Raw genomic sequence first — 17509 nt, forward strand, 5'->3', positions numbered from 1 at the left:
GTGGAATAAACATATTCACTTTCCACTTATTGGCTAACTAGAGATAATGGATAAAACATTAGCCAAACCTCAGTCTGCTTTGATGATTGTCTCATCTGTTGTACTTTTTTTTTTGGGGGGGTGTTCTAATTCTTTCTGTATTGGGTCTATAGCTTTGCACTAGATTTTAATAAAACAATAATTATTTTAATAGGGACCTCAGTGTTTGAAACTGATGTCTCAGCTGTTTTATTCTGTTCCCCTAAACAGGCCAGTGACCCCAGTACCTTTGAGCTGATCCAGAAAATTCATACCCTGCAGAAGCGTCTCATCAGCAAGACAGAAGAGGTGGTGGAAAAAGAGCTGCTTCTCCAGGTAGCATTTCCATTTTCTATACTTGCGGAACAAGCAGATTTTCTCAGCACCATTATCTCTAGGACTATGTTTTTAGTTAGCTATTTGGCAGAGTTGCATGCCCCCTTTTTAACTGTAGATGGCAACAGGGACCTACACACAGAGAACAACCAACCTGATTAATTGGTCTTTTATGCTCCATCGCTGACATTTCAAGAATTCTAGAAAATTAAGTTCAAGGCTAGACTTACTACTTTGGGTCATGTGAGTTCTCCCCACCCCGCACTTTTCTGCAGTTTGATTTGTTAAATTGTTTTATTTATTTTTGTTTTAAAAAGATTATCTTATCTACCACGTGGCCTATGAAGTTCCCAGGAGAGGGATCACATTTGACCTCTGCCAGAACCTTTAACCCACTGTGCAGGGCTGGGGATTGAACCCATGTCCTGGCGCTGCAGAGACACTGCCGATCCTATTGCATCACAGTGGGAACTCCTGTTAACTTCTTTTAAATACTCTTCTTCATATCTTCATCTAATGTGAAATGCCATGATTCTGATTTTGAAAACCAGCTTTCACATAGAGCACAGATGTCCTCTTGAAGATTTGTGAGAGTGAAACGGAGGGAAAGGTATCCTTTGAGGATTTTATGCAGTAAGTTATTCTGGAGCTCTTAGGAGTGGTAACGTCCTCATGGGCTTGTATCTTTGCAAGTATCGGTTGTTCCCACTCTCATTTCTTTTATCACCATCATCACCATCCTGCCAGATACCGTGCTGGTGGCTTTATCTCCTTGTCTCAATTCCTCTTCACATTTTGCTGGGGGTGGGAGGGGTAATGTCATCTCCAGTCCGTGGATGAGGAAGTTGCGCCCCAGGAGTTTGATGTGGATAGGAATGTAAACTCTGGAGTTCCTGTTGTGGCTCAGTGGGTTAAGAACCCAACAGTGTCCATGAGGGTGCAAGTACGATCCCTGGTCTTGCTCAGTGGGTTAAGGATCTGGTGTGGCTGTGGTGTAGGCTGGCAACTGCGGCTCTGATTTGACCCCTAACCTGAGAACTTCCATATGCTGCAGGTGCAGCCAAAAAAAGAATGTAAACTTTGGTGTTAGATAGCATGGGTTGGAATCCTGCCTCTGCCAATCTGTAGCTGTGTGAGGTTTAACTTCTCTGCACCTGAGGTTCTTGATCTGTATCATGGGACAATAATAGAACCTGTGAAAAGGGACGTGGTCAGGACATTAAGAGGCCACCAGACTGATGGCTCAGGGTCCCCATCTTTGACATATGTCTTGTCGTTCCTATCACAAGCACTGACAGATGCTCTTGGGCTGCCTGGATCCTAGCTCCCCAGGTATGGGGAGAGCACCAGTAAACTTTGCTCCTGGCCCATATCCCTGATTTCTGAGGGCAGCCCAGTGTGGGAAAGCCTGTGATCCTCCCTTGTAACAACACTAAGCAGCACTAGGTGGTGAATTCTAAGATAGAAGGCTACTTGTCCCCAGGAATTGAACCATTTAACTTAAGTAGCTCCTTAGAAAACTAATTTGGTGCAAGGAAAGGAATGGCTTCACTCTAGGGGCTGCATAGAACCTTGCGTGTAATTGTGCCAACAGAATTCATTGACTGCCCTTTGTCTTACCTGCCCAAAGTCATTGTCTCAGGTTCAGTCACTCTTGTTCAGCCTCTACGTGAGGAAAGCATGACATCTCAATGTCTTCGGTCACCATTTATCATGAATTAACTGCAGGAGTTCCCTCCTTTGCCTGGGCCCTCTGTGTGGCTGGCCTCATGCAAGGAGTGTGTCTCTGTTCTTTAGTTTTCTCTATGGTCCATGAACTTGGACATGGAATGTGTACTGGATGGCATTAAGAAATTAGAGTTGACGTAAGGTGTAATAGGAGTATTATGGTTATGTTTTGTTAAAAAGAAAGCCCGTTTCTTAATAGAGACACAGAAGTGTTTACAAATGCCATGATGCATAGTCTGGGGTTTACTTTAGAATTTCCAGCAAAGAAATAAAGGGGGAAGGTGGGAAGACACATGGGTATGATGATGGAGGACCAATGAGGTTAAAATTGGCAAAATGTTTAAAAAAAAAGGGCTGTGTGAGGATTGAGAGTTTAGTATTATGCTTGGCACATAGTATCTAATAAGTATGTGTAATTATTCTTATCATTTTTAATTCCAAAGCCCATAATCTTAGCCACTGGGTTACCATTGGTAAAAGCAGGAACTTCTGTTCCTGAGCAAGGGGTCATTGGCCCCTGCTCTTCTACATTCTGCATTAGAAAAGATGCTCTCCCTGAAGTTGAGTGTGCAGGGAGTGGCCAACGGGGGTGTGCCTCTCCTCTCCCAGGTGGGCATGGTGGTTGAAGAGGGCAGACTTTGGAGTCAGAAAGATCTGGTCTTGAATCAGCTCGAGCACTTTTCATTTCATGACTTGGGGAGAATTACATATATTCTCCAAACTCCAGTTTCTCCATCTGTCAAGTGGGGCTAATAATACCCAGTTTCATTATAGAAGGAAGATACCCCATCAGAGCACAGGACTTGGAGATCCTGCTTTAGGGGTGACCAGTTAGTACACAGGCACTGGTGCCCACAGTCCAGGTTTTGAGATGTGACTTCATCAATGCCAGCCAAAGGTCACTGACGTGCAGCTGCTAAGTGGCAGACTGGGACATGAATGGGGCAGTTGGTTCCAGAGCCCACACTTCCTACTACTTCATTACCCTGCCTCTTCTGTTCTTACCACTTTGTCAGTTTTAATAGGAACCACGTTTTGTGTTATGTCAAACATCTCTGTTGTAAGTTTGTTTCATCGACGGCTCTAACTTTATTGTTTCCCTCCTTCTACATACATTTGGGTTCATTCTGTTCTTTTTCTACCATGTTAAGATGGACGGTCAGCTCATTAATGCTTAGTCTACTTTAAAAACTTTAGTTTCTTCATGTGGGTTTTGAAATGTGGCATTTTCATTGCCATTTAGCTCTAAATATTTTCTATTTTTAGGATTATTTCTCCTTCGAAAGTGAGTCTTAAAAAATATCCACTCTTTCTCCATTAGTAATTAAAAGCACAGTTTTTTGTTATTGTCTTTTTTAGGGCAGCATCAATAGCATATGGAAGTTCCCAGGCTAGGGGTCGAATTGGACTCAGAGCTGCAGCTGCTGGCCTAGATCACAGCCACAGCAATGTCAGGTCCAAGCGGCACCTGCAACCTACACTGCAGCTCATGGCAACACCAGATCTTTAAGCCACTGAGTGAGGCCAGGGATCAAACCCGCTTCTTCATGGATACTAGTTGGGTTTGTTACCACTGAGCCATAATGGGAACTCCAAAAGCACAAATTTAAATTCCCAAAATGTATCTTTATCTTTTGGTTATTGATTTCTCACTTTTTTTTTCATTGTGGTCTGTATTATACTGAGTCTTTGGGATTTGTGGAAACTTGCTTTGTGACCAGCTACCAGCTAAGTTGTCATTTTTTTAAAAAATTAAAAAAAATTTTTTTTTTTAAATAAGTGATGCCTGTGTGCTTGAAAAGGATATGTATTCTCTAAGTGCTCAAGATTCAGGAGTTTCTGTGGTGTTTGTCATACGGACCTTGTTCATTGCCTTCTCCAAATTGTATGTTTCCTAATTTTTTCATCTACCTACTCACTAAAAATTGGTTTGGAGATTTGTCTATTTCTCCTTGTAATTCTGTCATTTTTGGCTGTAAGTGCATTTTAGATTATGTTCACAGAGTGAGTAAAAGGTCATGGCTTATAATTCTTCCTGGTGAATTATTCCTCTAATGTTATGCAAGAACCCTCCTTAATCCTTAACTCTTTTACTTAAAAAATTATCTGATATTAATATAGCTCTACCAGGTTTTTTTAACATAATTTTTCTTTACTTTAAAATTTTTGGCGTCCTTATATTTCAGTGAGTCTCTTGTAATTAAAAAAACAAAACAAAACCCTAATCTGATATCTTTGTCTTTTGATTTGTGTGTTTAGTCTATTTATGTTTATTGATAATTTTAGGTTTATTTATACTTCTTATTGTCTATTATTTGCCCTAATTTTTTTTTAATGCTCGAAAATAGTCTGATCTGTTTTCTATTGGATTGAGGTTTTTTTTTTTTTTGTCTTTTCTGTCTTTTTAGGGCCGTACCCGTGGCATATAGAGGTTTGCAGGCTAGGGGTCTAATCAGAGCTGTAGCCACAAGCCTACACCAGGGCCACAGCAACACCAGATCTGAGTCACGTCTGCAACCTACACCACAGCTCACGGCAACACCGGATTCTTAATCCACTGAGCGAGGCCAGGGATCGAACCCGAAACCTCATGGTTCCTAGTTGGATTTGTTTCCTCTGTGCCACAATGGAAACTCCTGGATTGAGTTTTCTTTATTCCCTCTTTCTCCCTCCACCAGTCACTTCTCTCTTCTCATTATTCCCTATTCTCCTTTTCTTGGTTTATTTGTTTATTTTTTCTGAAGAGGTAACACCACTCTGTAATTCTCCTTTTCTGATTTCCTTGAAAATTTAACATGCATAGTTGACATTAAGTCTATACAAATTAAAGTCGATCATTAGTTATCCTTATTCTTCTTATAAACAATGCAGGGACTTGGAAGGTTTAACTCCAGTTACCTCTTACAGTCCTCCCAGGATTAGTTGTCATCAGTATTTTACAGTCAATGAATTATTTATCCAGATCTACCAAAATATTTACCAGTTCTTTTGTTTTCTATTTCTTCATAACTTTAATTTCTTAGTTCCAGTTTCCATCTCCTTTTTGAAGTGCAACCTTTCATAATTCTTTCAATGATAAGTTTTTCAATGACTAACACTATCTTTTGTTTGAATTTTTTTTTTTTTTTTTTGTCTCTTTGGAGCTGTACCTGCGGCATATGGAGGTTCCCAAACTAGGGGTCAAATCAGAGCTGTAGCCACTGGCCTGCACCACAGCCACAGCAACACCAGATCCGAGCCACGTCTGCGACCTACACCACAGCTCACAGCAACTCCTAATCCTTAATCCAGTGAGCAAGGCCAGGGATTGAACCCTTGACCTCGTGGATGCTTATCGTGTTTGTTAACTGCTGAGCCATGACGGGAACTCCTGAAAATGTTTTTTATTTGGGCCTTACTTGTAAATAATTAAGTTGAAATCCTATTTTCTATTTATTCTTTGAAGATAGTTCTCTGTGTTAGTTTCTAATGATGCTATTGAGAAGCCTGCTGCCAGTCTAATGACTATTGCTCCTTTTAAAGTATCCTGCCCTTCCTCCTGTTTGATTGTTAGAGTTTCTCTTTGTCTTCAGTGTTCTGGAGTTTTGGCACAATGTTCTTGGTATGAATTTAGTTTTCATTACTCTGCTTAGGAGTCACTGTATTTCCTGAATCCACGGATTCCTGTTGTTAAAAAACAAAGTTCAACTGAATAAATTTTAAAGATCTTCTTGGCTTTACCCAACAATTCATGAATTGGGTGGCATTCCATCTAGCAGTTAGAAAGGAACTTCGAAGAGCTGTACAGACTGGAAGACTTTTCTAGGCAGAAGTGGGTGGGACGAGGAAGTTACCAGCAAAGAGCGCATTGTCTCAGGCGAGGTCACCTTCCTTTGGGGTTGGCAGGGGTTTTATCAGGCAGCTTTCTTTACTAGAGCTGACCAGCTAATTTCCGACTAACCAGTTAAGATTATATTTCTGGGAAAGGCTGAAACTGCAGTTGGGTAGGTATTAAGTCTCAATTTGATGACATGGGCTTAGCACAAGGACCTGCATTTTGGACCTTCAGTCTCTCTTTTTTTAAGTCTCTGCTTTATTCTGCTTTCTCTCCTTCTAGAACTCATTAGATCTATGCTGGATGTTTCCCATTCTTTTTTGCTTATCTATTGACTTCTTTGGTATTTTCTTCCATTTCTTGTGTCACATTTTCACAGCTTTATCTTTTTTTCTCTCTCATTACCAAGTTTCTCTCGAGGTGTGCTTATCTGCCAGGAGCCATCTATCAGGATTTTATTTTCAATAATTTTTATTTTCTAGAGGTTCTTTTTCACATCTGACTGGTCTTTGTTGATAGTGTCTTGATCTTTTACGTTTTTATTCCTTCCTTTAGGTCTTCCATTAATAGAAACATTTATTTTATAGCCTTTATCTGATTGTTCTATTATTTGAAGATCTTAGAGTTCCTTCCTATTGTTTATTGTGACTGCTGGCATTTACTCATGGTGGATACTTTCCTTTTGTGTTGTGATTTTGGACTGTGAACTAATTTTCAGACAGACTTTATTTCTGTGACTTAGGAGTGGTCCAGATTAAGGGTATGCCCCTTCATTTATTTCTGTAGGATGCCCTAGGAGATAGCATTTTGCTTAGGATAATTTTTTAATGTTAAATTCTCACTTTGGGGCATCCTAGACTTCCTGGCTAATGTGCATTAGAACTCTAACCCCCCCCCTTTTTTTTGCTTTTTAGAGCCACACCCGCAGCATATGGAAATTCCCAGGCTAGGGATCGAATAGGAGCTACAGCTGCCAGCGTATGCCATAGCAATGCAGGATCCAAGCTGTGTCTGTGACCTATAGCACAGCTCAAGGTGATGCCAGATCCCGGACCCACTGATTGAGGCCAGGGATCAAACCCGCATCCTCATAGATGCTACTTGGTTTCGTTTCTGCTGCACCGCAATGGGAACTCCTGAACTCTAAACTCTTTTGATAGAAGACCCATGAATACAAATTCTCCAGTGTGGCCAATTTTTTCTCCCACTCAGAGCCCAGGAGAGATAGTTAAGTGATTTTCCTAATTGCAAAATGTTCTGTTATGAGTTCGGAGAACTTCTCTAATAATTTAATAAAACAGGCGAAACTGAGAAACTGTCGAACTCCTTGTGGTCTTCCTGTCCTAGTGGGTGAATTTCTACCTATTATCTCTTTTCACTGAGGGTGTGACTCTTTTAAGTCCCTAACTTTATGTGGAGGAGTCTCAGTACCAACTGCCCCCCTTCATGAGGACTCAGTACCTCGTCTTTCATCCTCTTATGGCCATTAATATTCAAGCCCCTATTCCGTGAGTCCGGTCCCTTGTCCCAGCCAGCCCCCAAGGGAGAGCTGCAGTATCTGTTTGTGGCTCTAATACACAGTTCACCCTTTGATTTTGACACTTGAGGATCAAAGTACTTGCAAACTCCATCTTGTGATTAAAAGGATGTGTTGTTTTGTTCAGCAAGCCCAGTGCTTTGTGGACCTTAGTTTTCAGGTTGTTTAATGTGCCTTAATGCCATACACAGAAATTTCTTGTTTATGCTATCCCATAGGTTTCTCATCCATAAACTGAGACAGTAAGTATCCACCCATGGAATTGAGTGTAAGTTCACATAAATGTTGATTAGAGTATTTAGTTATTATTAACATTATGGTAATATTATTACCCAACAAGCATCTCCCCTCTCCCAGATCTCCCACATTTAACAGCCTGCCTCACTCCCCTCTGTCCAGTTCCTTGTTTAACTTTCTTTTGGATGGTTGGGCTGCCCTGGGCATGCTGTGTGTTTTCTTCCAGAGCTTGTGCATCTGCAGACGCCAAGCCTTGTTATCTTGGTGAAACCCCAGGTGCTCCACAGGGCTTGACAGTTTCTCAATTTCGCCTGTTTTATTAAATTATTAGAGAAGTTCTCCAAACTCACAACAGAACATTTTGCAATTAGGAAGATTTTTGGTTGAATTCTTCTGAGTATCAGAACATTTTTTTTTTTTTTTTTTTTTTTTTTTTTTTTTTTTTTTTGTCTTTTGAAGGCTGCACTTGCAGCATATGGAGATTCTGCTGGGGTCAAATCAGAGCTGTAGCCACCGGCCTACACCACAGCTTTAAAACGACTGTTTAGTCTGTTCCATGGTGATGAAGAGCTCCTGTCATTTCCCAGGAGAAGATGTAAGGGAAGCCTATTTCCCCCCAGTGGAGTGTGAGTTCTTTGAGCAAAGGCACTTGTTAATTCAGTGCCTGATAGAGTACCAGGCACATAGGAGGTGCTCAATAATGTTGGACAGGCTCTTGGCCTAGGTAACGCTATTCACCCCTTAGGTCTGAGCTTAAATGTTCATTCCTCAGGCGTCTGTCTTAGATCTCTTGGTTAGGCCTCTTGGTACACAATCCCATACCTTGACATCACTTTCATACCATTGTCACACTGGTAATTAATGAAATAATTGCAGTTGTGTACTTAATGACTTTGGTCAGCCATAAGCTTCAGAAAGGCAGTTCCTGTGTCTGCCCTAATGATTATTTTACTCCTTGTTCCTTGCCCACAGGTAAATATTTGTTTAGTGACTGACAAAATATTGCAAGAACAGTATACCTGGACTTTCAGTTGTGGCTCAGTGGGTTAAGAACCTGACACCATGTCTGTGAGGATGCAGGTTCGATCCTTGGCCTCACTCAGTGGATTAAGGATCCAGAGTTGCTACAAGCTATGGTGTAGGTCACAGATGTAGCTCGGATCTGGCGTGGCTGTGGCATAGGTAGGCAGCTGCAGTTCCCATTCCACCCCTAGCCTGGGAACTTCCATATGCTGCAGGTGTGGCCCTCAAAAGAAAAAAGAAAAAACAGTGTTCCTTCAGTAAGTGGTATGTTGTAGAGTCATTTGAGTTCTGTTTTTGAGCTCTGAGAAGTTATGGGAATTATTCTTCCTGTTGCCTTTGCATTTTCGTTGTTAACTTCTAACTTTGCAGGAGTCTGGAATTTATTGTGGTTCATGGATCTATAAGCTTGATGCACACAGTCAGGGTCCTTTTTGCGTGCCGCGGCAGGCTGATTCATGTGCTGGGCTCCAAGTTCTCCCCTTGCTCAGGGTGAACGTGGACATTGTTCTTAAATGTGGCTTTACAGCTTCAGTGGTAAGAAAAAGTCTGTATTCTTGCCAGAACTGGAATCTAAAGTGTGGATGGGAAGAATTTCTTTTCCTTTCCCATCAGGAGACTCTCTTCTTCAAGGAAGCAAGGGCAATGCAGGCCTAGTTGAGATGGGCCTCCTGTGGTCCTCTCCTTTCTATTTTTGCTCCATTTATTTCTCATCTCCTCCAAATGCCTCAGTAGTAATGATTTCTTTAAAAAAAAAAAAAGCGTCTGTAGGACTGGGCAGGCGTATGTTCCATGAGTAGCTGCTGTCTGTTCCTGGGGTGTCATTACATCACCATCATCGCATCAGTTGGGATTCCAAGTAATGGCATAAGGACTGATAGCATTAGAGTAGGAAGGGCTAATCCCTGGCTAGAGGCACTTAGAAACACAAGGCACATTTATAGCAGCTGGGACTTGTTTTGTCCAAGTGCTTAAATATAGAGTAGCAAGCTCAGATACCCTCAGTTTCAAGGCCAGACAGTGACACAAAAGAGCAAAGTGAAGTTGGTGCATCACGATCATAAATGGCAACCAACAAGGGCCTAAGAAGGAGTGTCAGAAGGGAGTGGAGGGGACTGCAGCACATAGCAGGCTCTGAGTCCCATCTCTAGGAAGCAGCTAACCTCACCCCAGCTAATTTGAGGCTCATGCCATCAAATCTTCATTTTTTCAAGAATAGCTAGAAACATGGTTTTTAGGCTCCCTATACTGAGTTTCAAATATTGGCGACTTTAAGAGCATTGCAAGGGCCTCCCAGAAACTTATCTGCCACCACCTCCCTTGGCCCACAGGAAGCTAGTTTGCTCCCTCTAGCTTCAGGCCTAGGGAAGAAAGAGACTTAAAGGAGAGATGACAGTGCAATCAGCTCTACTTGTTTCAATTTCTTTGATCTAGTCCTTTGTTATGATAACTTGATGGAAGTACACAGTGAAAATCAAAAGGGAAAGGAGATGAGGAGGGAGAAGATGGAGGGGGCTGCGGGTGGGGTGACAGGTGGTGATGGACAGTCAGGCCAGTGAGGCTCGGCTTCTTGGAGGAGGCGAGCCAGAGGGCAGAGAAGCCGAGAAGCCAGGGTGTGTGTTGTGGGGGCAGTGGTGGGCGGGCTTGATGGAAGATACCTTCTCTCCTGCTGCTAATGACTGCCTTCATTTCATTTCGCAAGCTTTTCGAAAACAGAAAAGCCTTCCCTGAATTGAAGAGACTAGGGGTTGCTTCCCGACCCTCTTGATGCTTGGGCAGCAGATGGATGGCTGGCATCTGCTCAACTTACAGTTACTGTGCAGGGCGCTGCCTGTGTGCCAGGGCTCTTGGGGTTCCAGTGTAAGTGACACAGACTTGATCCTAGCCTCGACGGACCTCCTGGTTCTGCAGCCACAGGGCAGTGTGACCGGGGCTGTGATTCTGTGTAGGACTCAATGGGACTCTGGGTTCCCCCAGTCAGAGAATGAGACAGGAGCTTGAGTTCCGGTGGTTTGGGAGGTGGTATCAGGAAGCTGGAGCCAGGGAGGAGGAGTGAGAGGGTTGGTAGCTGTGGATGTCTGAATTTGACACCACTGGTATTCCTCTGAGGAACCACAGTGAAGCCGCTGCGAATTGTCTTGTCAAAGGAAGGGAGGCTGGGACAATTCACCCACTCCCATTCCCCATTGGCTGAAGGTGCTCTGGCACTATCATGCTGCTTTGAAAACAGGGTCCATCATTTGTTTCCATTCTGACCTCTGAGGAAGCCCTGGACCAAGGCGGAAAACCTAACTGCATGCACTTGAGGTGGATGCTGCCAAAGTGTTCCAGGAACCAATGGCCCTCCCAGAGCACCCAGCATCTCAGCCGCAGCTGATCTTGAAACAGGCTCAGGGCACTAAAATTGTCCACCACAGAAGGGGAAGTTTTCCAATGGATCCTGAAGATCGCCAACCAGTAAACCCCTTTCCTCTGGGCCCCTTATCACTGAGCTTCTCACCCAAGTGAAAATCCAGCCGTAGAGGAGGAAATGGCTGTTTTGTGCACAAATTCCCATTTGGCCTTCCCCTGATTCTGCCTACTACAGCCATTCCAGGTGATGGGCAGCAGCCAGATGACATGGTCAGGCCATATAATGGTTCTTTTAAACAGTGGTGCCCTGGTTTTGTTTAGGTCCCAGTCATCCTTTACTGAGCACTGACTGTATGCCAGGCACTGGGCTTTACCCATGCACAGACTGCAGGGGTGATGGTGAGCATGCAGTGAGCTCGGTACATGTTGGGCTGAAGTGACTTGGGATTCAGGGCAAGAGGTGAGACAATATCAGAGAGAGGAAACATACTTGACCTCCTAGAATGTTAGCACGGGACTGTCTTGCCCAGAACACTGAGGCATGTCCCTTAACATGCAGGGTAGTGACAGGTTAGTCACTACAGGGTGTTAGATGTGTGGGAGCAGCCTGCCTAATGGACAGGAACACCCCAAAAGGACCCCAGTAAGAAAACGACTTTGGTGTGGTTGAGATGTGTGTCGCTTTGCGAAATTGTCACGTGCATCCTCGTTTGTTTCTTGGGCCTAGAGGTGTGGGGAATGGGCCTGTCCCTTGGATAAATAATTAATGAACTGGGCTGGAAACCACTGTTTCTTTCTTGGCATCTGGGTCCTGCCCTTTCAAGGTGAACTTTCTCTCTAATTTAATTTTATGACTGACTGGATGCAAGTCTGGTTTACTTAACTGTAAAACGGCTTGAACGATAGGAGGGTTTGGATGGATCTGTGCACGTTATTAGCTGTGCAGGGGGAGCAAACCTCACATAGCACATTTTTAGATAATTCTCTGGTAGGACCTTCATTTTTCTTGATCTTCTGATAGTCTTACATTTATTGAACATTTACCCTGAGTTAGACCTTGCTCTAAATGCTTCGTGTGTGTATTATCTCATTTAATCATTGTCATACCCTAAGAGATAAGAGCTATTACTTTTCCCTTTACAGGCAGGAAACACAAGACAAAGAAAAGTGAGAGACGTGTCCCCAAGGTCATATATCTGGCACACTTTGGCAGTCTGGCTCCATGGAAAACCTTGGTCATTGATTCACCTTGTATAGACCACCTTGGTCATTAAAGGGAAAGATTCGCATTTCTCACTGCATCTAGAACCTTGCCACTCTAAGCATGATCCTGGGATCAACCAATGACGTTGGCATCACCTGACAGCTTTTTAGAAATGCAGAATCTCAGGACCTCCCTGGTCTTAATAATATAGAACCAACATTTTAACAAAACCCCTAGGCATTCAGGATACTGGTTAAGTCAGAGAAGCACTGGGGCCCTTTTTTAGCTCCAAAGCAAGAGCTGTGGTTCAGGAAGGAACCCCACAATTCCTGGTTACTAGGTGCATGGCCCGGCCTAGTTACCTAACCTTCATACACTTCGGTTTCCTTCTCTGAAACCTGGAGCTCCTCATCTTATCAGAATCCTTTGATGGTTGTGAAGATGAAGGGAAAGAATGGCATACAGCATGTAGCAGATACTCGTGGTCATGATAATTGGCCAGTGCTCAAAAAATATCATTACAGCCAGTGCTCTGTATTCATAGATTCCACATCCATGGATTCAACCAACAGCAAATCAAAAAACTTAAAAAAATCCAGGAAATTCTAAATAGACTAATTTGAACTTGCCATATTCTGGCAGCTATTTATGTAGTATTCGCATTGTATAAGTAATCATTTAAAGTATACAGGAGGGTGTGTGTGGGTTAGGTGCAAATACTATGACATTGTATGTAAGGGACTTGACCATCTGTGGATTTTGGTCTGAAACCAATTCCCCATGGAGACTGAAGGATGACTATATTTCTGGTTTGGATCATGATTACCTCAAACTTTGGCCCGCCAAGCCCTGAGATCTAGGAGGAAATTGACAAATGAGTGCACCCAGGGTTTGAGGCATGTTTTAGAACTCCATAAACTCATGAAGGCTGCTGATGTTAGTATGAAAAGTCTAGAGTGTTTCTTTCTTTATAATAGAGACATGAGAATCCTTGATCTTGTAAGATAGTAGCCCTAGAGCATTTGGCAGAAGCTGCAGAGAGTTTTGAAGAGTGGAGGAAAAGGACAATAACAGCTCCCATGTATTGCCTGCTGTATGCTCTCCCAGCCACCCTGTGCTAAAGCATTTTGCTTTCGCTGTGTCTGTAGGAAACCAATATTCGGTTGAGGCTGTTACTGTTTTCATTTTACAGTGGAGGAAACTGAGGCTTCTAAACACAACCTGCCCAATATTTTGCAGCTAAGAAATGGAGTTCCTGTTGAGGTGCAGCAGGTTAAAGATCTGGCATTGTCTCAGTGATGGCAATGGTGCAGGTTGGATCCCCGGCTTGGCATAGCGGGTTAAGGATTGGGTGTGCCACAGTTGCAGCTCAGATTTGATCCTGGGCCTAGGAATTTACATTATATGGTCCATACTGAGAATAGTATTTATATATTTAAGTGGCTAGAAAAAAATCAAAAGAATACTATCTTGTGATATGCAAAAATGATATGAGATTCCAATTTCAGTGTCCACAAATTGAGTGTTCTTGGCACACAGCCACTCTCATCTACCCACCCTTTGTCCATGATTGCTTTTATGCTGCAACAGCAGAGTTGAGTAGTTGTAACAGAGACATTACGGCCCACAGAGTCTGCAGCAGTTATGGTCTGGGCCTTTGCATTAAAGACTTATTGACTCATCTCAGGAAACTTCATCACTGGAATTCAGAACAGAGCCTCTCGCCACTATTCTATGGTGCCTCCTCATAAAGCCACGCAACATCCCATTTCCATGACTACTTCCCTCTGATGCCCCCAAATTCCAAAGGAATCATTCAGTTATTAAAGAAGGGCCTTAAGCCAGGGAAGGCAGAATTATAACATCATGTTCCAGCCACTGGTGTGTGATGTACACCAAACCTAATTCTTCTTTTTAATTTTTAAATTTTTAAAAAAGTGTTATTGATTTACAGTGTTTTGTTAATTTCTGCTGTACAGCACAGTCATGTATATATATATTTTTCTTTTTCTCATACTGTCTTCCATCATGTTCTATCCTAAGAGATTGGATATAGTTCCCCATGCTATACAGTAGGACCTCATTGCTTATCCATTCTAAGTATAATAGTTTGCATCTACTAACCCCAAACTCCCTGTCCACCCCACTCCTTCTCCCTCCCCAATGGCAAGAACAAGTCTGTTTTCTATGCCTGTGAGTCTGTTGCTGGTCTGTAGATAGATTCATTTGTGCCATATTTTAGATTCCATATGTAAGTGATATCTTAGAGTATTTGTCTTTATTTTTCTGCCTACTTCACTTAGTACAAGAATCTCTAGTTCCATTCCATGTCTTGGCTATTGTGAATAGTGCTGCAATGAATGTAGGGATACATGTGTCTTTTTGAATGAAAGTTTTGTCCAGATATATGCCCAGGAGTGAGATTTCTGGGTCATATGGTAATTCTATATTTAGTTTTCTGAGAAACCTCCATACAATTTTCTTTTTTAAAAATTTTAAATGATTTTTATTTTTTCCATTATAGGTGGTTGACAGTGTTCTGTAAATTTTCTACTGTACAGCAAAGTGACCCAGTCACGCATACATATATACATTCTTTCTCACATTATCCTCCATCATAAATGACTAGATATAGTTCCCTGTGCTATACAGCAGGATCTCATTGCTTATCCATTCCAAAGGCAATAGTTTGCATCTATCAACCCCAAATCCATACTGTTTTCCATAGTGGTTGTACCAATTTACATTCCCACCAACAGTGCAGGAGGCGTCCCTTTGCTCCATACCCTCTCCCGCATTTGTTATTGGTAGACGTGTTAATGATGGCCATTCTGACCAGCGTGAGATGGTATCTCATTGTACTTTTAATTTCCAAACCCAATTCTTGGTCGCTTTGTTGGCGAGTAACTAAGTGACCATCCTCCCCAAGCAGAGCGGAAGCTGTTGAGGATGCTTGCTTCCTGGAGAGATTGAGGGACTGGCAGCCATAGTGTAAGCTGAAGCTGTGGCCTAGAGGCCCATCTGCAGGCTTTTGTCCTGGTCTGAAATCAAAGGGAAGAGGCACGAGGTGAGAGGGGGTTACCTCCTTCTAGGCCTTGCTGTCCTCACCAAAGAACATGTGACGTGTTGGGGAGGCAGAGGAGGCTTCTCCCCAGGGTGCTCTTGGCAGGCTGGTCTTCCCCTGTCACCTCTTCCTGGGACTTCCTGGGGGCTTCCTGCTGTCCTGCACATGTGCTTCCATGCCAGGGAGGACGGAAGGGGCAATTGGAGAAGGGTTGTTCCAAAAACAGGATGCTCATGCTGGCCCTGCAGAGAGATGTGTGTTTGTCCCTGCAATCTGCCTGTGGGGCACCTGGTTTGTCTAAGACGGCCTCAGTGTCAGTGCCTGGAGAGGGTGGCACCTCACTTTTGATCTTGTAGCACATGGCAACTGTCAGTGTCTGGTGCATGTCGGAGTGCTCACCATATGTCATATCTCAGCAGTTCCCACACGCTCACTGGGGGGTTGGGAAAAATCTGTATGTTCCCAATGTAAATATGCATTAGTTTATAAGGAGATGAGCATAATGCATCCCATAAAGCCAATTTTACTTTTCAGTTGAGGGGCTGCCCTCTTTCCTGTGTCCTTCTTTCGTGCCTTTGGAGATGCAAGATGTTGCTTTTGGAAGCAGCATTCTTATTTTGTTGTGCATTCCTTTCCTTTATGAAATGATTGGCAAAAGCCCCTGACAGTTTCCTGTTTGTCGTGCGCATGGATCCTGGAGCTGAGTGACTGGAGTTTGAGTCTTGGCTCTGCCACCAGCTCTGAAGCAGTAACTCAGTTCCCTCATTTAAGTGGGGGATAATCATGCCTGTCTCGGGGCTGCTGTCAGGGAGATTATATTAGTATGTATAAAACACTTACAGTAGCCCCTGGCACAGAGCAGACACTACATTAGAATTAGCTATTAGTCTTTCTCTTATTTATGTTAGAAATTAGCAAAAGAAGAAGCAAAATTATACCTCCACAATTTGAGGGGGAATTATTTGGGTCCAAGAAATCTAAAATCAGGAACTACTTATTTATCTTTTAAACTTTGCAACAACCCCACTTAAAAGGGCAGGGAACTAAAGGTTGGCGAGACAGATGGGCCGTCAGAAAATGGCTCTGCTATTGCTGGCGCCTAAGAAAAAGGGCAATAGGAGTTCCCACCGTGGCTCAGTGGTTAATGAATCCGACTAGGAATCATGAGGTTGTAGATTCGATCCCTGGCCTTGCTCAGTGGGTTAAGGATGTGGCGTTGCCGTGAGCTGTGGTGTAGGTCGCAGACGCAGCTTGGATCCCGCGTTGCTGTGGCTCTGGCGTAGGCCGGTGGCTACAGCTCCGATTCGACCCCTAGCCTGGGAACCTCCATATGCCACGAGAGCGGCTGAAGAAATGGCAAAAAAGACAAAAAAAAAAAAAAAAAAAAAAGGGCGATAGTACAGGGTTGTCCTAAACCCACTAGTCTCTATGGGAGCAGGATTTTAATATGCAGATGTTTTGAGCTTTTCTTAAAAATTGTGTTCAGCTTCATTTACAGTGAATAAGTTTCTCCACCTGTGCCCCTTCACACTTGCCTAAGTATATACTTAATGTTTTCAATTATCGTAGGCCTCATATTCCCTCTCACTAGTTCTCTATAAATGTGCCAGGAATAACTTCCCATTGCATTAGAGACCTGCAAGCTTTAGGAGTTTCTTAAGAAAAGATCGGCTCCAGCAGGCTCCATTAGGCAGAGGTTAAAAACCAGTTTATACCTTCATCTGTAAGTACCTTAAACACGTGTGATTTCAGCCAACCCGAGGGGATAACACAAGGCTAGACCTTCGATTTGGTTGGGAAGGGTGATGTTCATGCTATGTGTTTTGAAACAGGTGGTTTTCTTTTCTTTTTTTCTTTTTTTGTCTTTTTGTCTTTTCTATGGCCGCACCCGTGGCATATGGAGATTCCCAGGCTAAGGGTCTAATCAGAGCTGTAGCCACCGGCCTACACCAGAGCCACAGCAACGCAGGATCTGAGCCGCGTCTGTGACCTACACCACAGCTCATGGCAATGCAGGATCCTTAACCCACTGAACAAGGCCAGGGATTGAACCCGCAACCTCGTAGTTACTAGTTGGATTTATTAACCACTGAGCCATGACGGGAACTCCATGAAACAGGTGGTTTTCTAAGAGGCTGTCTTGATCGACTTCCTTCTCCTCACCTCTGGTTTCACCTCAATATTAAGAGCTGGGGTTGA

The 17509-nt window shown here is 43.2% G+C and overlaps 1 protein-coding gene across 1 annotated transcript in view; it reads left to right on the forward strand.

Annotated features, from left to right (window-relative positions):
• Window positions 1-17509, forward strand: part of CFAP58 (cilia and flagella associated protein 58) — a 118467-nt gene that overhangs the window by 58905 nt on the left and 42053 nt on the right. The window contains exon 15 of the mRNA XM_005671442.3: window positions 250-354. Within this exon, the coding sequence (XP_005671499.1) occupies window positions 250-354 (105 nt within the window). The remainder of the gene's footprint in view (window positions 1-249; window positions 355-17509) is intronic.

This window comes from Sus scrofa, chromosome 14, assembly GCF_000003025.6.
Source record: "Sus scrofa isolate TJ Tabasco breed Duroc chromosome 14, Sscrofa11.1, whole genome shotgun sequence".
NCBI classification, from domain to species: Eukaryota; Metazoa; Chordata; class Mammalia; order Artiodactyla; family Suidae; genus Sus; species Sus scrofa.